The 23,547-nt window shown below is 40.1% G+C and overlaps 1 protein-coding gene across 3 annotated transcripts in view; it reads left to right on the plus strand.

Annotated features, from left to right (window-relative positions):
- NGF (nerve growth factor) overlaps nucleotides 1-18,684 on the plus strand; it is an 85,354-nt gene extending 66,670 nt beyond the window's left edge. For all 3 annotated transcript variants that reach the window (XM_075196331.1, XM_075196330.1, XM_075196332.1), the window contains 2 exons: nucleotides 2,774-2,895; nucleotides 17,833-18,684. In XM_075196331.1, coding sequence (XP_075052432.1) covers nucleotides 17,845-18,546 — 702 coding nt within the window. In that variant the 5' untranslated portion in view covers nucleotides 2,774-2,895; nucleotides 17,833-17,844 and the 3' untranslated portion in view covers nucleotides 18,547-18,684. The remainder of the gene's footprint in view (nucleotides 1-2,773; nucleotides 2,896-17,832) is intronic.
- Nucleotides 18,685-23,547: the final 4,863 nt, after the last annotated feature.

A 23,547-nucleotide genomic window follows, 5' to 3' on the forward strand; every position in this document is an offset into this window, starting at 1 on the left:
ATTATTTTAATATTGGCAAAATAATATCTGAAGAATTAGCTTTTCTGTGGATTTCAGGTGAAATGCAAAAATAGGGGTCAGATTTATGCAAAGCGCACTGCTATGCACTTTCATAAGTAGGTGAATAATAATAGAGAGAGATATATTTATCAGCAGGTGAAAATACTTGTTGAACACCTGTTTCAGGGGCAAACGCTGGATTTGTAGAAGGGGGTTTCCACACCACGCCACCAGTGGGCGTGGCCAGCATGCATGGGGGCGTAGCTATAATATTAGACAGTGCTTGGCTGCTCTCCAATTCTTACTATCCCTATAATATACAAGGGCAATGCTGCATGCACTACTGTTAGGTGCACGCAGCTCTCCCTTTTCAAGCAGAGCCATGTGAAGCGTGGGCAGGGTTCAGCCACCTCAATTATACAGTGCCACAGGCTTGGATGGGGGTTTCCAGGCACTAGGAAACCCCCCCCCCCCCTTTTCGGTTTGCCTATGTGTTTTCACCAGCGATAGGGCTAACAATAGCATTTCAAGACAAGGAACAAATCTGTGATTTCTACAGCATTAGGCATTTGATGGATTGAGCAAAATTTTAAATATTAGCCTTCTCTGGCAAAAACGAAGAAATAGAAACTTGTCTCACTGGAATTTATCAATAAATAAAATCAATAAAATCTTACCAGGGTGGTGGAGCAATGATCCGTGCCTTGGCATTACTGTCTGCCGATGGTTAGAGGAGTCCCTTGCATATTCTGGCTCATGCAGGCGCACTACAACTGGAAGCCTGGACTTGGGATTCCAGTTCCATATTCACTAAAAAATAAATAGAGTTGATTAAAACATTTTTAATTAAAAAAAAAAAATCAAATACATTTTATTTAAATAAAAAATGTAATCTATTTTTAACACCCTGTCAGTTGCCATCCTGCGATGACCAATAGTGATAAGGAGTAGAGCTACAGTACTTGTACTCTACTGTACATAATAAATGGGCTTCGCCAGCCAAGAGGAATTGAAATATTGGCCTGTTATGTAAATTAGCCTTTCTGCTGGCAAAAGTACTATTTTCACAGGAGTTAAGGCTTTATAAATGGGCCCCATTGGATTGGCTCACAGCCAGTGCTACTTTAAGTATCCATATTAACAGTTAGTGGTCTATTTATCATTGGTGCATAGTGGGCAGAGGTAAGAATCATTTTGTATCGCCGCCTACCACAGAGATGTAATATGTGCTGCCGCTGGTATTTATCAAGCAAGGGCTCATTGGCAAAACCTCTTCTCCTAAGGGAACTAAAAACTCAGCAACTTAATGCTGACGGCGAATGGAGGATCAAACTCATGTGTGGCTATTGCGCATAGCGACTGGATCTTGTGCTGGATGCAGAGAGGCTGCATAGGTGGCGATGGTAAGGTAACTCCATCTTTAGATGATATTCATTTTTTAAAGGCTGACAGTGAAAAGAAAAGCTTTTCACTGATTGTTAAATTGTGTCACATCACAGTCCCCATAGAAGTCCATGGGGACTGCAGTCTCCTGCTTTAACCCCTTGAGCAATTAAAAGAGCTTTGATGGCCATTCTCTCGAGAAAACAGTTGTTTTATCCAGATTTTTGGCTAATCGAAACCCAGTAAATAGACCCTTTAGTATTTTATTTTCATTTTCCGGTTGTCTAATAATATTAGCCTTTGCAAGGTTAGCATATCCCCAGTATTGTTATTCGTTATTTTGTACAGAACTATTGTAGCTATAACTCAACTGGAGGACATAACTGTGCAGGTAGAGGAGAGCATAAGCAGTATATATGCACAGCATGAGGAAATGCTAACAGGCCTCATCAAAATTCGGCATGGTTTTATAATGTTGAGATTTGGCACCAGAACGAGACATTGTAGCATACTGGCAGTTCACATTTCCAACAAAAACAGGAGCATGATATCCGATAATTTCCCCTGGCTCCGGAGCACAAAAATTCTGGATCGGAAAAGCAAGTCTCCATATGTAACACTCAGTGTTCTTGCACACTTTATGTGTGCTGTATGAGGATTTTGACCTATCATTACTCAATAATGCTATTCCACATAGACAATTTTCTGTGCCAGAAAAGTTTATTGAGCTTCCTTTTTTTTTTTTTTTGTAAATCCGCGTACCATTTTGAGGCAAGATGTACCTGGAATTCTCAGATAGCAACACCGTTTATATTTAATATTTAACATTGAATTGTTAAAATCCATCATTATGTACTTATCTTTTAATTATATTGTGCTATAGATTTTAGGTGCATTCATTGTGTTTACTATAGGCACATACATTGCTAATGTATTTTTATATAAAGGAATGTAACCTAAAGAAGATAAATAATTTTTGGAGTTCTCCATAGTCAATCAAAACTAGTATTGAAAATAGTATTTTGTGTGAGTGGTCTACAGTGAGTGGGTATATTATTGGGTTGTGTTCTGTGTTAGATTCTGCATTTCTTAATTTGCTGAAATTAGTTTAAAACGGCTACTAGGCAAAAACTATATTTAAGATGTTTTTGTTGAGCTGATACGTATACCTGTTTAATGTTTCCAATGACAAAAAGAAAAAAACATTTGTCAATGTTCCTGTAAGACTCACTGGTTATCACAAAGCGTCAGATCCTGTTCGAGAAGACAGCATTTGCATATTGACATTTAGGTTGCCAGTCACAGATATGGAAATATATCCCTCTCATTATATATGTATTAAGTTTATTGTCTGTTCTTTAGTATGACTGTTTTTTGTTTTTAATCTCAGCAACAAAGCACCACCAAGACTGCACCTTGTACAGATGGTATGCTGGGCCTCAACTCAGCGCAGCGTTTGGACGGGATAAAGGCCTCTAATACGGAGCAGCTTTCCATACTGTACACCCAAAGGTATGTTATGTAATAGATACAGCCATTTTTTACACGTCAAAGGAAAATTCTAACTTCATTTAACATACTGCTGGTTTTCTCTTTATTTTACCAATACATTTTAAAGAGAAAGAATTGGCTGATATACTGCACATTGTGACTTTTTTTTTTTTGCTTTATATTTGTATGTGATAAAAAGCAGCTATCATCCATACACAGTGGAGGCTACCATTTTATGGGCTAAACCTGTATTAACCAGAATGCAACTCATTAAATAATTGGGAACTATTGTGTGTCTCAGTGATGTTGCTGGTTTTCTATTGATCGCTTCGCATGAAGATGTGTAGAACCCACCAAATGGCTTCCTCCACTGCGTACAAATGACCAACATGCCCCTCAGCCCTCTTCACATTCCCACCAGACCTCACCACATGCCCCTTATAAACACATCAGCCTCTCCACATGCTATGAGATCTCCCCACATGCCCCATACATGCCACTCAGCCTCCCCACATGTCCCATACATGTCAATTAGCCTCCTCACATGCCCCATGCATGCCACTCAGCCCAGGGGCGGATCTAGAATATAACTTTACCTGGGGAAATTTAGGGGGGTGTGATTTAGTCCCCGCCCCTTTTTGACAGCTAAGCCTGCCTGCTTCTGCACACTATGTGCAGGTACGTTTGGCAGAGACAGGCAGGGAGAGTATGCTGCCTGGCCACTTTGATTGTGCTTAAAACACAATAAGAGCAGCCAGGCAGGACTCTCTCCCTGCCTGTCTCTGCTAGGGGGGGGGGGGGGTGATTGCACTGATCGGTCCCCCTCCCCTCTGGATCCACCACTACATGCCTCTCAGTCTCCCCACATGCCCCATGCATGCCGCTAAGCCTCCACACATGCCATGAGCACTCTCCACTGTCTCCTCCTCCATCCCTGATTAGACTGATTACACCATGTGACCTCCCTGTGTTGTGCAGAGGATGTCACATGACCGAACTGCCCCTGCCCCTGCGACCTGAAGCAATGGAACGCTGGCAGATGACTGATCTGCCCCTGTCGGCATCGTAGCCGCATGTGAGAGCAAAAAGAGCCGTATGCGGCTCGGGAGCAGAAGGTTGGCCACCCCTGGTCTAGGACATGCTCTACCCCAACTATAAATCTGTCCCCAAGTTTTAAATTTACCTCCCCCTTCAATGCAACATGGTTTTGTCGAGGTGCAAAGTTACTCCTTTTTTTTGCTTTACTCTCCTTAATGACTCAGACCCTGTATGTTTATCTTTATATATTTAACATATTTTCACATAGGATGTAAAAATGACAAAGAAATATATATAAAGGATCTCAAAATATGAAAACTGTTTATTGCTGAAAGTAATTTGTGTATATTTATAAATTAATCACTGTTCTGCTAGGTTTTCTTTAATAACAATAGAACATATACTCTATTCATAAAATGATAAACGCTATACCATACTTGATCACTCTCCCAAATTCCCGGCAGGCCATTCTCCCGCATCCTGCTCACTTTCTGGTGAAGTGGATGGGATGGGGGTCTCCATGGTGCGATTTCCCGCATTTTTATGAGATATTTGACAATCAATACATTGAAAGGTAACAAAAGAAACAGTTTTTTTATTTTCTCTACTTTTTTTAAATTCATTATTGTTTACTGGAACAGCTCTGCTGGGTGGCCTGTTCTGAATTACAGCCTTGAACTATCCAGGTATCTCCAAGTATGGAAAAATGTAGAAAGTGTTTGATGTTCCACATAAAACTGGAAAGTTTAGACTTTCTGGCCTCTATAATAACTTCCTCATGACAAATGGGTCACTTATTATCTTTAACAGGGAAAAATACAAACACACATACTAAGCCCTCTGATTTATATTCTCTTGGCCATTAAAGTTAAGTAATTTATGTAGGTGGCAATAGAAATAATCCTCCTTGACTCTATCTATCTATCTATCTATCTATCTATCTATCAGACACTGCAATCTTTTTCCAGACTCTGGATTTGGAACAAATGTATAGGATTACAGATCTAAAGCAAAAGAAATCTAATTGTGTTACCCAATGAAATGATTGACAAGTTGAAATGTGTTGTGTGCTTCAATGTCTGTGTAGTTTGAATCTGTGGTACATAGTACAACACCATTGACTCAGGGGCATTGCAAACATTTTACCATTTACCCCATTTCCTGTCATTAACACAAATTGTTATAATTACTTTTGGTTTCAGTGTTGTTTTACTTGCACACAGCTAATTTAAAACTACACATTACTGTTTTGTGGGTGATTTATTTTTTTGTGTTCATGTAAAAGTACCAGTGTTGTGACATATGATCCAAATTTGGTGGAGGGACCTTAATATTAGGGATGTGCACCGGCGACTTTTGAGGTCTCGTGTTTTGTGTTTTGGATCCGGATTTTCGTTATTTTTGAGGTTCGGATTTGTCTCGCAAAACACTTGACGAAAGGTCTCGGTTCGGATTTAAGGTATTGGATTCGGATTTTTTTTGAAAAAAACATAAAAAGTTTAAAAATCAAGTTTTTGGGCTTATTTTCACTCCTAGGCTATTATTAACCTCAATAACATTCAATAACAAGCATTTCCACTAATTTACAGTGTATTCTGAACACCTCACAATATAGTTATTAGTCCAAAACGTTGCAACAAGGTATCTTTCTGGACTGCGTAGAGGAGTGGGTCACCACAATATATATTAAAAACCCTGAACTTTTATGATTCGCACCAATAATTGTACCTGGACTGCGTAGAGGAGTGGGTCACCACAATATATTAAAAACCCTGAACTTTTATGAATCGCACCAATAAATGTACCTGGACTGCGTAGAGGAGTGGGTCACCACAATATATATAATAAGAAAACCATCAACTGGTTTGATTCGCACCAATAAATGTACCTGGACTGCGTAGAGGAGTGGGTCACCACAATATATTAAAAACCCTGAACTTTTATGAATCGCACCAATAAATGTACCTGGACTGCGTAGAGGAGTGGGTCACCACAATATATATAATAAGAAAACCATCAACTTGTTTGATTCGCACCAATAAATGTACCTGGACTGCGTAGAGGAGTGGGTCACCACAATATCTTAAAAACCCTGAACTTTTATGAATCGCACCAATAAATGTACCTGGACTGCGTAGAGGAGTGGGTCACCACAATATATATAATAAGAAAACCATCAACTTGTTTGATTCGCACCAATAAATGTACCTGGACTGCGTAGAGGAGTGGGTCACCACAATATATTAAAAACCCTGAACTTTTATGAATCGCACCAATAAATGTACCTGGACTGCGTAGAGGAGTGGGTCACCACAATATATATAATAAGAAAACCATCAACTGGTTTGATTCGCACCAATAAATGTACCTGGACTGCGTAGAGGAGTGGGTCACCACAATATATTAAAAACCCTGAACTTTTATGAATCGCACCAATAAATGTACCTGGACTGCGTAGAGGAGTGGGTCACCACAATATATATAATAAGAAAACCATCAACTTGTTTGATTCGCACCAATAAATGTACCTGGACTGCGTAGAGGAGTGGGTCACCACAATATCTTAAAAACCCTGAACTTTTATGAATCGCACCAATAAATGTACCTGGACTGCGTAGAGGAGTGGGTCACCACAATATATATAATAAGAAAACCATCAACTTGTTTGATTCGCACCAATAAATGTACCTGGACTGCGTAGAGGAGTGGGTCACCACAATATATTAAAAACCCTGAACTTTTATGAATCGCACCAATAAATGTACCTGGACTGCGTAGAGGAGTGGGTCACCACAATATCTTAAAAACCCTGAACTTTTATGAATCGCACCAATAAATGTACCTGGACTGCGTAGAGGAGTGGGTCACCACAATATATATAATAAGAAAACCATCAACTTGTTTGATTCGCACCAATAAATGTACCTGGACTGCGTAGAGGAGTGGGTCACCACAATATATATAATAAGAAAACCATCAACTTGTTTGATTCGCACCAATAAATGTACCTGGACTGCGTAGAGGAGTGGGCACTGGGCACCACAATAAAATATATAAAAAACCTTCAACAGGTCTGCATTACACTACACATACGGCTGCTCCTCCATCCTCTCCATCATATACATGTTGGAGTTTTAGCATGTGACAACCTCTTGTTTTTGATAATGTCAGTGCATTTTGAATATTTTTCAATTTGCCCCACACCACTGAATGTACTTTATCTATGATACGCATCTATCTATCTTGACTGCGTAGTGTGGTGGCCCCGGTACACAATTTGGTACCGGGGCCACAATAAAATAAATACACCCTCCACGTGTCAGAATTCCACCAAACAAGTATCTGGACTGCGTAGTGGGGTGGCCCCGGTACCCAACTTGATACCGGGGCCACAATAAAATAAATACACCCTCCACGTGTCAGAATTCCACCAAACAAGTATCTGGACTGCGTAGTGGGGTGGCCCCGGTACCCAACTTGATACCGGGGCCACAATAAAATAAATACACCCTCCACGTGTCAGAATTCCACCAAACAAGTATCTGGACTGCGTAGTGGGGTGGCCCCGGTACCCAACTTGATACCGGGGCCACAATAAAATAAATACACCCTCCACGTGTCAGAATTCCACCAAACAAGTATCTGGACTGCGTAGTGGGGTGGCCCCGGTACCCAACTTGATACCGGGGCCACAATAAAATAAATACACCCTCCACGTGTCAGAATTCCACCAAACAAGTATCTGGACTGCGTAGTGGGGTGGCCCCGGTACCCAACTTGATACCGGGGCCACAATAAAATAAATACACCCTCCACGTGTCAGAATTCCACCAAACAAGTATCTGGACTGCGTAGTGGGGTGGCCCCGGTACCCAACTTGATACCGGGGCCACAATAAAATAAATACACCCTCCACGTGTCAGAATTCCACCAAACAAGTATCTGGACTGCGTAGTGGGGTGGCCCCGGTACCCAACTTGATACCGGGGCCACAATAAAATAAATACACCCTCCACGTGTCAGAATTCCACCAAACAAGTATCTGGACTGCGTAGTGGGGTGGCCCCGGTACCCAACTTGATACCGGGGCCACAATAAAATAAATACACCCTCCACGTGTCGGAATTCCACCAAACAAGTATCTGGACTGCATAGTGGGGTGGCCCCGGTACCCAATTTGATACCGGGGCCACAATACCTCCTCAAAACATGCTCCAGACAATTCGTCATTGACAGACCCCAGACAGACAGGGTCGTAGTGTTATTGTTTGACTTTGTAAACCCAAAAAAATGTCCCTGTTGCACTTGCACATAGTCGTGCAATCAAGACTGACTTTTTCATTTAAAGGCACGATCTTTCAAGTGTAGTGTTTGTAAGTCTAAGTCATATTATACTTTTGGTAAAATTGGTTTTTTTTGTTCCTCTTTATGGTAATTAATTAGTAATAGAATTAAAGTAGGAAATAGAATTAAATAGAATTAAAGTAGGAAATAGAGTGGTATAGAGTTGTAGTGTGGTATAGATAGAGTGGTCCACACAATATAATAATAAAACCCTCAACTGGTCTGAATTCCACCAAACAAGTATCTTGACTGCGTAGTGTGGTGGCCCCGGTACACAATTTGGTACCGAGGCCACAATATAATTTAAAAACCCTCCACGTGTCGGAATTCCACCAAACAAGTATCTGGACTGCGTAGTGGGGTGGCCCCGGTACCCAACTTGATACCGGGGCCACATTACCTCCTCCAATTTCCAAGTGTAGTGTTTATAACATCTTAACACTACACTAATTCTAGCACGTCAAAACCTCTTGTTTTAAATAATGACAGGGCATTTAACTTTTGATTTAATTTATTGAATTTGTTGGCATTTTCTTTTACTTTTTGAACATGGCAAACGACTGTTGAATGGTCACATAATGCCAAAAAAAAAGGTGCAAGATGGAATTGTCCTTGGGCCCTCCCACCCACCCTTATGTTGTTGAAATAGGACATGCACACTTTAACAAACCAATCATTTCAGCGACAGGGCCTACCAAACAACTGTGGCTGAAATGATTGGTTTGTTTGGGCCCCCACACCAATAAAACAATTCATCTCTCCCTGTACAAACTAAACAGGCTCTACTGAGGAAAGATGTCGTCCTTATCCTCAACCTCTGATTCCTCTCCCCCTACAGTGTGTACTTCCTCCTCCTCACACATTATCAATTCGTCCCCGCTGGACTCCACAACCACAGTCCCTCTGTACTGTCTGGAGGGCAGTGCTGTACTTCATTGAGGAATTGATTATTCATTTTTATAAACATCATTTTTTCAACGTTGTGAGGAAGCAACCTCCTTCGCCGCTCACTGACCAGGTTCCCCGCTGCACTAAAAACTCTTTCCGAGTACACACTGGAGGGGGGACAACTCAGTTAAAAAATAGAGCCAGTTTGTACAGGGGCTTCCAAACTGCCTTTTGGAGTTCTACCACGTCACTACCTCTAGTTAATTTAGATTGCAAGGCTTGTAAATATAAATACTTTGAAGATAAAAAAAAGCAGGCTGCACAGACTGTGGAGCTAGAAAGTGAAATTAAATGGACCACGTTACTTTGGTGGCTATCTATGCCCCCCCCCCCCCGCCCTACACTTGTAGTTGAATATAAATAAAGCAGCCTGCATAGACTGTAGAACTAGCAATTCAAATATACAAAGAAATGGACAAAGGCAGTTTGGTATCTGTCTGCATCAGATCCCCTCTCCACTAGGAGTAAAACAGAAAACTTTTCAGCCGTTATATAATCTAGAATATAAATAGAAATTGAGAAATGCAATTTGGTATCTGTCTGCATCATAATCATCAACATCCTCCTCAGCGCCAGCTACATCAATATCCTCCTCCCAGTGCACAACATTCACACCTTCATTAGCCAAATCTGTAACTGGACTGTGGGTGATCCTTCCAGCATATGCAGAGGGCGTGCTGCAAATGCTGGATGGAGTCACCTCTTCCCGTACAGTGATGGGAAGGTCAGGGTTCACAACCAACAACACCCTTGGACTCGCCTTGGGGATTTGTGATGTCATCTGTTTAGAAGGCAGAGTTCTTTGCTGTTTTGTTGTTGTTGCTGACAGCATAACTCTCTTAAATTTTTTGTAGGGGGGGGGAGGAGGGCTTTGATCCTTGGGTGAAGTTGGACCACTAGTCATGAACACGGGACAGGGCCTAAGCCGTTCCTTGCCACTACTTGTCGTAATTGGCATATTGCCAACTTTACGTTTCTCCTCAGATGATTTTAAGTTTCTTTTTTTGCTGTTTTTTGAGAACTTGGGCTTTTTGGATTTTACATGCCCTGTACTAGGAGATTGGGCATCGTGCTTGCCAGACGACGTTGATGGCATTTCATCGTCTATGTCATGACTAGTGGCAGCAGCTTCAGCATTAGGAGGAAGTGGGTCTTGATCTTTCCCTACTTTATCCTCCAAATTTTTGCTCTCCATTATATGTAGCACAAGATACTGCAGAATGTGTGAACTTGGTAATATTGCAGTACCAATGGACTTATAATGCTGGATTGGTTTTGCAAATTTGGTTATAATTATTATATATTTTATTTTTTTTTTAATTTTTTATTTTTTTTTACTTTTTTTTTATTTTTTACAAACTTGGGAATAATGGGGAAATAACTATGCCCTTAGAAGCACAGAGCACAGGACACAGCACCACTGGACTGAACAGGACACGGCACAGGACCCAGCAGCACTACGGAACTCAGCAGGACAGAGCACAGGACACAGCACCACTGGACTGATACTGCAGAATGTGTAAACTTTGTAATATTGCAGTACCACTGGACTTTTACTGCTGAATGTGTGAACTTGGTAATATTGCAGTACCAATGGGCTTATACTGCAGGATTGGTTGTGAAAATTTTGTGGTAATTAAAAAATATTAAAGTAGTTTTTGGTATTTTATAAAAAAAACTTTTTTTTATTTTTTTAAACACAGGGGAATATTGGGGAAATAACTATGCCCTTAGAAGCACAGAGCACAGGACACAGCACCACTGGACTGAACAGGACACAGCACAGGACCCAGCAGCACCACTGACCTCAGAAGGACAGAGCACAGCACACAGCACCACTGGACTGATACTGCAGAACACAGCACAGCACAGCACAGCACAGCACTAAACAGCACAGCACTAAACAGCACAGAACTAAACAGCACAGAACTAAACAGCACAGAGGACCACCTAACACACCCTCCCTCTACCCTGATCAATGCCCGAGTGAAGATGGCGGCGACTAGCGGGGAATTTATAGGATCCGAGTATCGCGAGATCCGACAACGGGATTATGAGTCAGAGCCTCAGTTTCACTTTTGAATTTGGCGCCAATACCCGGATCTGTCTCGGATCCGACTCGGATCCGCAACGTTCGGGTGGGCTCGGATTTCAGAAATCCGAGCGCGCTCATCCCTACTTAATATATATAAAAAAAAGTTTACATATATATAGTGACATCATTTATTGAACTACTTTTATAAAGTGTGTGTGTGTATAGGTAGTATGCTTGGCTGCCACTTGTATAAATTCACTCAATAATACAGACAATATGTAAAATAGTTAATTCACCTGAAACTGGTATTCTGCCAAAACTTTATGTAGGATCTTTCCCTCAACAGAATGAAAAAAATGGAGTTTGATTATTTATTTCCTCAATACTCAACCCCATTCTCCTTCCTTTATCTCCTTTTCCCGCTCTTACAATCCACTCTTCACTGCTTCCCATCACATTAAACTCAAATTATCATACTTAAAGTTTGGTACAGAAGCAATATTTGTGGACTTTGTATATAAGTAACTTTATAACTTAAACTGCATTATTATGATCAGTATTGGCCATTGCCGATTTCAATCTTTAATTTCTAGGACATCAACAAGTCTGTTAATAAAAAGTGTCCCTGTTTGCTTATTACAATAAGCTTTACATGGATGATAACACACAACAGGATAACCTTTTGCTATAACATTTTAGACAAAATGGCAAACTGAACAGTGACATTGCAGATGAAACACAATGTAGATAAGGTGCATGAGGTGCAAATATTGTATTGCCATTTTATAAGTCACTACTTAGACCACATCTTGAATATTTGGGACAGGTTTGGGCACCTCACTGTTAGAACTGAAGAGGGCTCAGAAGCGTCAAAAGGGCTGCATATTACCCTTTATCGCAGTAATAAGTTAAAACAATACATTAAATGAAATAGAGACACCTATATGTCATTCCATATCAGCAGGCCTTTGAATCTATGACATCTGACAATAAACCAGGAAGAAGCTGGGTTCCACAGCTGGAGGCTCAGAGGGCCGCATGCAGTCCTAGGGCAGCCTGTTGCCCATCTCTGGGTTAGATAAATTGATTTAAGTTTGTTTACCTTGAGGAAAAAGATTCCTCCCAGAGCTGATCCTATATGTGTATACGTAAGGTCAATAAAAAGTCTTATCCAACTAACTGTTTGTAGGAAGGACCATTCGGAAACGTAGCTATCTTCTGTTGTAATGCCCTCATCATTGGGCATTGCACAACATGCATGTTTAATTGTTTCCATGAGCTGCTCAGCCGTCCTGGATGGATGGTCAGGGGCAGATGTGATGTGACAAATGCTGTTCTTCAGGAATATTTGAAAATCTATAGCTATGAACTGAGGTCCATTATTGCAGATATTTGGATACTCCTGTTCTGGCAAACTGGTTCGGTACCACCTCTATTATACGAGTAACCATAGTGGAGGCCATTTGGAACAAGCTTCCATCCCGACCAGAAATGTCCCTGTAAGTCATTGTGGTCTCTTTGCCACAGTGTAGTTCGCCATTCCCACAGGTGGAGTGGTACTGATTTATATACAATTGTAAAGCGCTACGGAATATGTTGGCGCTATATAAATAAATGATGATGATGAATGATGATGATATACATAGTTTGTACCTGTTGACACCATGGGCTAGTAGCTCAAGCTGTTGGTCGAGCCCTGGCCACCAGACAAAGCTTCCAGCAAAGCTTTCATGTTAACAATTGTCCAGCATAGAAGTTCTTCTAGCACTCATTCCCACAATTTTGCAGGGATAATGATTCTCATGGTCTTAATGATACAGCCATAGTCAGTTTGTTTCTACGTTGGTAGTACGGAAAAAGCTGTTGTGTTTGCTGGCCTTTCTATCTCTTCTGTGTAGCTGTATACAATTAGTATAGTGGTCCCCCGTTGTAGCATTGCTCCCATAATAGGAAGGTTTTCAACTTGTTTGAATTTGTCCCTTTCTCTTGCTGATTTGGGGGCAGGCTTCCACAGCAATCCAACGGCTCTAAAAGAATGTTCACATTCTATAGACCATTTTGTTAGAGCCATTGTAATGGGTGGAGCACTGTCGATTTTAGCAAAAATCTATTGTAATAATTGATGAATACCAGAAAGGATGGTAACTAGGAGACAACTTGTGGCTATGGGGCTTTTAAGACTTTTAACTTTCTCTTGACATGTGTGATGTCCTTGAGCATCAATGGTGTGTAACAGACCTTTTAAAGAACTCACAATTGTTCTTGCTGCTTTAGGACCATCTTGAGGTTCTCTAGATGTTCTTTATCAGTTGCTTCTTTTAGAATAATATCATCAAGATAGCACTGAATAACAAGAACTTCCTGTAAGACTTAGTTCATGGGTCACTGACAAATAGTTGGTGCAGGGTCAATGTCAAATATAATAGCCTATAGCTTTATAGGCCTTTGTGTATACTGATGGTGAGCAGTATTTTGGATTCTTCTTCCATTGCAATCTTCAGATAAGCATATGCTAGGTCAGTTTTAGTGAACCTTTTGCACTTGACAAATTTGCAAAGATATCTTCAGTTTGGGTAGGAGGTAACATGGGGTTGACTTTGACCCAGTCAACACGTACACTCACTGCAGCAATTTTCTTGGATACTGGAACCACTGGTGTTGCCCAAGGACTTCAATCCACTTTGGACAAAATTCCTGCCTTCTCTAAACTATCTAACTCAACTTCAACTTTCTGACGGATTCCATAGGAAACAGGACGTGCCCTATGGAACAAGGCAGTGGCTCCTTCTATAAGCAAGAGCTTTCCCTTGATAAATTGTAAATTTCCATTTCCTTCTTGGAAATTAGCCACTGCCTGTTTCAGAAACCTATCTAACGCCATGTCCGTGGATTGCAAGGGACTCAAACGTATTATTGACCTCCAATCTAACTGAGGCTTCCACAGCCACTTTCATCCCCAAAGGACTGGACCACCTTTCTTGACAATATACAAGTCCAACTTGTTCTGCTGTGGTTACTATTGAACCTTTATAAATATTACCACAAGTGCAACAATCTTCTTCTTCATGTATGTTTTCAGTAATACCTCTGATTTAAGCAGTTTGGTCTCTTTTATACATTGATCAAATTCGCTCTGCGACGTAAACTGATACAGCAGATCCCATGTCCAATTCCATTTCCACTGTTTGATCATTTAGCTGTGGCGCCAGGTTGCTTGTTTGTCTCCCCTCATTTACACTGAAAGCTGTATTATTAGAGTGGCGAGTCCATTTTCACTATCCATTTAAAACTTCTGTCCCTCCACAACATAACGTTTTTTGTCTTGTTACTCATAATTCTCTTGTCTTTGACATCTTCCTTATTTTTCCAGGCCTGCCAGACTCCTTGTAGAGCATTCAACTAAAAACGAACAAATACACAGTTCGTTCTTGAACCTGCATTCTAATGTGGTGTGTGAGTCTTTGCCACAGCGATAGCACACATCAGCATGCATTGTGGTTGCCTGCCTTGCCCTGGTTCACATGAGACCCTGTCTTGACTCTGGTTTGTATCTCAAGCTGCTACTTCCACTGCATGTTTAAATGTAAAATCTGCTTCTGATAACCGCCTCTTCTCTATGCGTTCATTAGAGATACCATAAACCAATTTATCTTTCAGGGCATCATTCAGCATATTCCCAAACTGACTTTGTTTAGACAGTCTCTTGCGTTCTGCCCCATAAGCAGCAATGGACTCCCCCTTGTTTTTTTTTTTATTTATGAAATTCGAATTGTTTGACAATCAGTAGTGGCTTAGATGACAAATGGTCTTGCATAATTTGTACAATGTCTTAAAAGTGACTTCTTGGTTTCTTGAGGGTTGTTAAACTTCACAGCAATTCATAAGCCTTTTCTCCCATGGTGCTCAATAGAACCAGAGCTCTCTTCTCTTCGTCAATGTCATTGGTGGCAAAATATTGTTCCAGACTCTCCATTTACAACATCCAATCTTCATTGACACTATCAAAAGCATCTTTTTTTTTTTCCCCATATAATCTGCCATGATCTGATCTGATCTCTTCCTGTATCACTGTTGTGTGTGGGTAATTCTTTTCTTCATTTTGTAGTATTCTAATATCTATCAGCTTGAGTTGTAGATTTCTCGTTGGCAATTGTAGTGATTTAGAAATGATCAAGGCACACACAAACCACAGACTGGAGTGCAAACTTGCTGTAGCTTGTCAAACACATGGAAAAAGATACAATGCACTGATTCAACAGAGTAATGTGAAAACACATATGACAGCTAGCAGATTCACCACCCTAATATCTAACATATGCCTTTGTTAAAAGAAATGTATCTGTAGCTATAATCAGTCCAGGACATTATGGAGATTATCCAGGAATTGTATCCAATTGCCACTTTTGAGGTTACAAAGGAATTCTTTTGTTTCGCCTTGTTTGGATAAATTGGCAACTGTCACACTGAGGGTTTTGTTTTCCCTTCCTCTGAACCAACATAATTAACATTTAGGAAAAGTTGAACTTCATTGATCTCTGTATATAATTTTTATAGTGACACATCCCCCTCATTGGTGGACAGAGGGAAAAGGGGGCTAACAATTTAAAAGCAGACTTGCTCTCCTGATGTCCCCAATATTTCTCTCAGCTTGCACAGTTGAAGCGACAATTAGAGGAATCCCTCCCTGCATCTGATCACATGATTATGCAGCTTATCACATCGGCCCCAGCCTATCGGAGACTGTAGCATCATGTGATCAGATGTAGGATGGACTCCAGTTCTTCTACCCACCGCTTCTACTGTGTCAGGTAAGAGAAGCAGTGGAGGTTGAAGAATAGCCATGGGTGGGGGTGTTGGGTGATTACATAAAGAGTGGTGTAGGCGATGAATATTCAAGGAGGTAATGAATAACAAAATAGGGGATTTATGAAGGGGTTGCTAAATGACAGGAGTGGGGAGAGTAATATGTTACATTTTTATTTATTTTTTTTGCATTTAAAATTACTGTGAACCAGTGTGTTGGACAGTGTTTTGTTCAATAAAGGTTTTTCTTAAAATAGTGTTTTTACTTTTTTGTTATAATGGGAAGGGGTGTTAGAGGATCCCTGTCCATCACACTGGAATCACTCAGTTTTACAAATCTCACTTTCCAATATAGCATATTTTTTCTGCAGCTCTTCACAAAACAAAGCACATGGGCACCTGCTCCATATGTCCCTAGACCTCACTAACCGTACCTTCACTCTGTCCAACTCCTCCCTTCCTCCTGTGCAAACTACTGCTCTGCTGCAAATACAGTAATCTTGCTCAGCAGACATTTTAGGCACAAAGTGAGCCCAATACTGTGATTTACACTGTTTGACAGCCATTTACCAATTCATAAATGTGTGTGAACAGCTGGCAGAACAGCGCAATAAGAGAACGATAGGGAGGGTGCTTAAGCGGCAATGTTTAGTTGGCTGAGGGGGTACCTGTAGATAAGTGCTGATAGGAATCGCTCAAATGTACAGAACGAATGAGAAACAGTCCTTGTGGATGAACTCTGGAGGGGTGATAGTTTGTAATGGACAAATCAATGTAGAATGCTAGGGTTCTTTCAGGTATCACCAAGACATAAAAAGTTGAATAACAATAATGAATAATAAAGAGGTAATAAATAATACAGTTTTGTCATGTATGTAGATCATACCATTATTGGGATATTCAATCTCTTTGTGCCTGATTTTTGTAGTTGTGGAGTAGTAGATGTGTGTAACCTGATTGTGTGGATCACATACTTGTGCATTTGGTAATTTCACAATAGCTAGAGGAATTTATGAGTATAACAGATAGTTAATGGATCTATGTGCGTCTAGTAAGTGGGAGATACATCACTAAACTAGTTGATGGATGTGTGTGTGCAAGAAATATATATATAAAAAATAATAATATAATTAGAGATGTAAAATATGCGGTAATTATTACAATAGAATATAAATATGAGTAAAGAAAGATCTAAATATTGGTACCTTATTTTAGTTTACATTTTATGTGTTTGAATAAATGCAAGCACATTAAAACCACTGTTATATACAGTATATGCTTATTTTAGGTTTCTGGTTTGACTTGTGAATTTGGTGGGAGTAATAGGAGGGCTATTTGTAATTTTAAGTCATTTTACACTTGTGTTAGTAGAAATGCCAAGGTCTATGTTTTGTTTAAGCCATTGCGTATAAGAATTATAGTATTCTATTACTATCCTTCCTTATCTCTGAACACTAATTTCATCAAGAAATTGGTATTTTTCACTAAAATTGTTAGCACGCTAAAGTATTAAGTGTTTCCACACCTTTCAGGTTGTAACCTGGTCATTTTTATCTTTTATTTCATGTTTTAAAGAATTTGTTTGTATTTTGATCACATCAGGTTACATTGCTTTGTAATATGTTGGCAACAGCATAACCATTATCAGCATAAATAATTTATGTCTCACATAGTGAATTTTAAATAACTATATTCCGCAAAACAGAAGTTATTATGTTATTAGATTATGCAATTTGCAATGAGTACATTTTCACATATTTTTAATAGTCTTTATTTCTTTTCATTCCTAGGTGGATAGAGTGATGTCCATGTTGTACTACACTCTGATTATAGCATTTTTGATCGGCATACAGGCTGCACCAAAGACAAAAGATCATGCCCCAGCCGGGTCATCAAAACATCGTAATCAGCATCATCATCATCACGCACATCGAACTAAGTCTCTTCACCGACATCATGGCAAAATAGAGGCTAATGAACCCCCAGCCTTTCACAACGTTTCAGTCGACCCTAAAATCTTCAGAAAGAGGAAATTTCGCTCTCCAAGGGTTTTATTTAGCACACAGCCTCCACCACTGTCAGAGGACCTCCGGAACTTGGAATATTTAGATGATGAGGAGTCTCTCAACAAAACTATCCGAGCGAAACGAACGGTTCACCCGGTCCTTCACCGGGGGGAGTACTCTGTATGTGATAGTGTCAGTATGTGGGTTGGGGAAAAAAACACAGCCACTGACATCAAGGGCAAGGAAGTAACTGTGTTGGGGGAAGTCAATATAAATAATAACGTTTTCAAACAGTACTTTTTCGAGACCAAGTGTAGAGATCCAAAGCCAGTGTCGGGTGGATGCCGTGGGATTGATTCAAAGCATTGGAACTCCTATTGTACCACCACGCACACCTTTGTCAAAGCTTTGACAATGGAAGGGAAACAAGCAGCTTGGAGATTCATACGGATTGATACAGCCTGTGTCTGTGTGCTCAGCAGGAAAGGCCGACCATAAGTAGACACTTTCTTGCTGTCCCAGCTTCTCCCCACCCCTACCTCAGCCTGTAAATTATTTTAAATTATATGGACTGCATGATATATTTAAAATTTCTACTGTAAAAAGAGACTATTTATTAAAAAGTTTTCAAAACTCTTTGTTTGCATTTTTAACACCTGAATTTGTCTTTTGCAGTCTTAACAAGATCTGTGCAATGGAGCTATAGTCAAAGTAGCCCCATATTATATTTGTAGCCTAACATACAATATTTAAAAATAACTTGTTAGTTTCAAGAACTAAAGACTCAACTTGTTTTTTTCAATGTTATTATATGAGAAATATACTACACCACACAAACGTACTTGTCAGAATGATAGGGAGCTACCCTAAAGGTTACAAATGCCCTCCGTAAAAAAATAATTATCTTTGAATGTCAGACAAGCTAGCTGTTCCAACCAAATGCTGCTCATGCTAAATGTAAGCTGCCATATTTCTTTCAATGCCTGTCCCATAATAGACTGTCTTGTTAGCAGCAATGTATGCTGTACTAGAGTTTTTTCCTTTAATTCATTGGCTTGTTTCCATTTAACATATGACAAAAATTGACAATAAGAGCAGCACATTTCCAGTATTATAGGATTTCTTTTGCTTCCAGGATATTTGGAACAGCACCACCCGATTTTAAGAGGCATTATAATTGCAGCATGGTAGATGAAAAGTGATTTAAGCACGTATAAAATACCTCTTTTATCACTTTTAGGTTTATCAACCGATGCCCCATATACTAAGCATTAAAGGACAAAGTGGCTTTCATTAAGCCTATTTAGAACCAAGTACACTGGTTTACCAAAAGTTTCGAAGAGACAGCATTGCCGTGCAACTTTAGGGGCCCTCTCTCTCTCCCTCTCCCTCTCTCTCATTTGAAATTATATGTATGTGCACATAATATATGTGCTCACACTTTACCATGAAGGGAGCAATTTAGCCTCTCACAGCTATTAATATTTAATGTTGACACTATTCTACCTAAATTTGCTAATTCATCAGCGCTTCCCTAATTTTATTTGTATCGCTATTCTACCTGCGCACTATGGGCCTGTGTGAGTTTATTATTGTTCTAGTGAACTCTTATTGGCCATTGACTTTCAGTATGAATTAAATGGCAATAAATGCATGGTAAAGTATCAGGGAAAACCATTACATTAATAGTGGTCAATTATTTCTATTACTACAAAACAAAGATCTGTCAGTTTAACACATAAAATCTACTGGGCTATCGTTGAAAAATATTGTTACTAAAAATGTAAACCTTCCTGGTTAAAATATCTACAATTACCCTATGAAGCATGGGCATAGGAATGGTGAGGAATAGAGGCTCACTTTTTAAACTTTGTCCCAAGACTGCTCTCGTGGTCTTCCAGCACATACAGGGTGTATGGGCAAATTATCAGAATTTCTTAGCCATAAATCCCTTACTACATATTTTTGTACACTTTGGGGCATATTCAATTAGCTTTCCGGCGCGATCCCGCGAACCGGAACAGGCCGCGAAGTCAATCCGCGGTACCGCAATAACGTGGATTTTCGTTCGCAGCCCATAGGGTTGCGTACGAAAATCCGCGTTATTGTGGTACCGTATTACCAGCAATACTGCGCAGGTTTCGCGGTAACATGCGTTACCGCGAACCAGAAAGCTAATTGCATATGCCCCTTTGTGTTATAACAGACATTTAATTTTTGGCTTACACCATGTAAACCCCCCAATATAGATGTTGTGATAAGTGGTTGTGTGACATTTTACATCCATTTGTTTCAAACATGTTGCAAATCCTGATTTTAAATTAAGAGATATATGATTTCGTTATTATCAAGCATGTCAGGCACATGTTATTTAGTAATTTCTCAGCTATAAACAAGATTTTGTGTACCTATGTGGCAGTGTTGCTGTTTACTGAGCTTCAGCCATACACAACCTACAAGACTTAAGGTGAGTATATAGTTATAGCCACATTTATCCTGCAGGAGAATGCAGATGCTTCTACTTCTTCATACCTTTCTATAAATATATAGAATACATTGCTATTGTAAACATTTGAGTAATGCTGCTGAACCATGTTTACGTGTGCTCTTCTCTAGGACAAATGTTATAAGTGTTTAACTGCGTACATTTTGAAAAACACAAAATTGAACCAGCAACACCATATAAACTAAACAGATTTACAAAGCAAGCCGCAGCCCACTGAATGCTGTCATAATGCACCATCTTTTGTCTAATATACAGGTATACAGAAGTCAGCAGATGTCCCATGACCATAAAGTCATGTAGCCCAAAGCTGAATGGTTTTATTCAGTGGCTGGAACTCCTTGATGACATTTCCTTAGGCAGTGGGTACATTATTACGTATAATACATGAGTAGTAGCTTTTAACAAATGAAACAAACATTATAGTGTATTACCATTTTATTAAATTTTGGTTTACACTTATTTTGTTTTAATCATGGTTATTCTTTCCACTGCGAGAAAGGAAAGCTGTCACAGAGCTATACCTTGTATGTGTTGGGTGACAGCTCATATATGGAGAGTCAGAGAAGGGTGCAGACTTGGTGATTATACTTGTTAAAGTCACTCCTGCAGTAAATTAGGCGAAGGAGCAAGAAATGAAGCAGAAAAGCAATAGGTTTTGTTTAAACACAGTGGTAAGATCAGAAATGTGTTGCAACTAAAGATGTTCACTGACCCCGGTATTTTGGTTTTGGATCTGGATTAACTTCGTATTTTGGTTTTGGTTTTGGCAAAACCGCACTTGCGTGTTTTGGTTTTGGATCCCTATTTTTTTCTAAAATCATGTAATTTTGCTTTTTTTTCCCCCTACATTATTATTAACCTCAATAATACTATTTTCAAGTCATTTTCAGTCAATTTTGACCATCTCACAGGTCACAATATTATTTTCATACACTTTCAAACAAAGACTGCAGCGATCTGGCTGAATGCTAAGCGACAGAGCAATGACTCAAACACACGGCAGTTCCTAGCACATCTAGGAAACATTGCCACACAGCAGTGGCAGAAAAGAAAAGTGGTGCAAGATGGAATTGTTCTTGGATCATGAAATCAGTTATGGTTCATTTGATTGCTCCACCCGTTCCTTGGATACATGTGGTAATTCTACATCTAAAACATGGCGACGTGTGCTGACCCCCCTCCCCCCTGGGATGCGTGCTTTTATCAGGCCCAGACCAATCCAGGGTGCCAGACAATGCACTTAAAAGAGCCATTGTAATTAACAGCAAAATGCAAGCTCATCACTAAGCTTCGAATCGGCCCCAATTCCCCAAAAATTATAATATAGTTAGGTACCTTTGACATAAAGTGCAGATTACAAACACTTTGTGCAATACTGATGAAGCAGCAGCAAAGTGGAAGGTAATACATATACACGTCTATTTAGACATCCATGCTTACATTACTGTGGCTTTACAAGTGCCACAAATGGCTAGACAACTGTTGTCAGGATTTAAGTACAAATAATTCCACACATAAGAGGTGGATTTTTTGGTCTTATGTCCAGGCATGACAATAGCCGCCTTCTTAACATGTGCAAAAACTGCTTCCACTGGGGTAGGACTTACACAAACAACATCATCCTCATCCACATCCTCATTAGCGCCCTCGTCAGCTACACAAATATTCCCCTCACCTTGTTGCAATTCCAAAGTGGCATCCTCAATTTGTGCATCACCGGCTACACTTGGGCTGCTCATCAACACATCTGCAGAAATGCTGAAAGGGGCCTTCTTTATGGGTACACTATCAGACAGGTCAGAATTACACATGGCACTCGTGACTAGACTCTCCTCAGGGATTTGCGTCATTTCTGAATCTGAACATACATTTTTCTCTAATGCCTTACTGTTTCCTGCCAGCTCGGCTTTTACACGTAAAAGTATTTGGACACCACTTTTGGAATCCGAATGACAAGTTCTTGCTTGGTCATGACTGATCTTACAAGAAGATGCCTCAGTGACAGTTGCAGAACTAGCACTCCTAGGGAAAGGCGAAGGCCTCATTCTTTCCTTGCCATTGTGTGTGCAGAATGGCATATTGGCAATATTTTTTTTCCTGCAGATAACTAGATTACAGGTGGTTTTTTTTCTTGACCAAGGTAAAAGGTTTTTTTTTTTTTACATTTTTGTTTACCTGACTTAAAAACACTATACATTTTAACATAGGCTTTAGCAGATGACTTAGAGAGATTACTATCATCATGACTTGTGCCCGCAGCTGCTTGGTGCTCCTGGTCTTCTGTGTACTGCTGTGAATCCATTTTGATAATACAGTATAATGTGACTGCAGATTAAGAAACACACTGCCAGGCCTATTATTTCTATTTCAGAAATGACAATTGGTAATGGATCAATGGAGCTCTCCTCTTTGTGTTTTACCTATATAACACAGTACAATGTGACTGCAGATTTAGAAGACCAAGCCTGCCAGACCTATTATTTCTATTTCAGCAATGACCATTAGCAATGGAGTTCTCCTGAATGTCACTGGAGACTTTGAAGAACACTGCTACCTCTTCTCTTTCTTTTCTACCTATGACGCTGCCCAACAGCACTAGAGACTGCCAAGACCTGTGCTACCCCTTCTGTGAAATGCCACTGGATTGCTGTGGAGGGCGGTACTTATAGAATCCAAAACTTGCGAGATCCTATGACGTAACAATGACGTTTGCCTCGTTTTCAATTCCAAGGGTGCGGAAAAGTACCAAGCCGGCTCGGCTCTGTACACGGATCTGCTAAGTTCGGGTGTGTTTGCTTCTCTGGGTAACGAGCCTGAGCATCTCTAGTTGCAACTCACAACTCATGGCCAGATTCTGTCATTTTTGTAGTCAAGTTTAGAAAACAAAGGCAAATGTTTAAATGGGTATGGTGTAAAGATGAGCGGGCTCGGATTTCGCTAATCCGAGCCCACCCGAACAGTGCGGATCCGACCACTGTTCGGATACTTCCGGC

Source organism: Mixophyes fleayi, chromosome 2 (assembly GCF_038048845.1).
Source record: "Mixophyes fleayi isolate aMixFle1 chromosome 2, aMixFle1.hap1, whole genome shotgun sequence".
NCBI lineage: Eukaryota > Metazoa > Chordata > Amphibia > Anura > Limnodynastidae > Mixophyes > Mixophyes fleayi.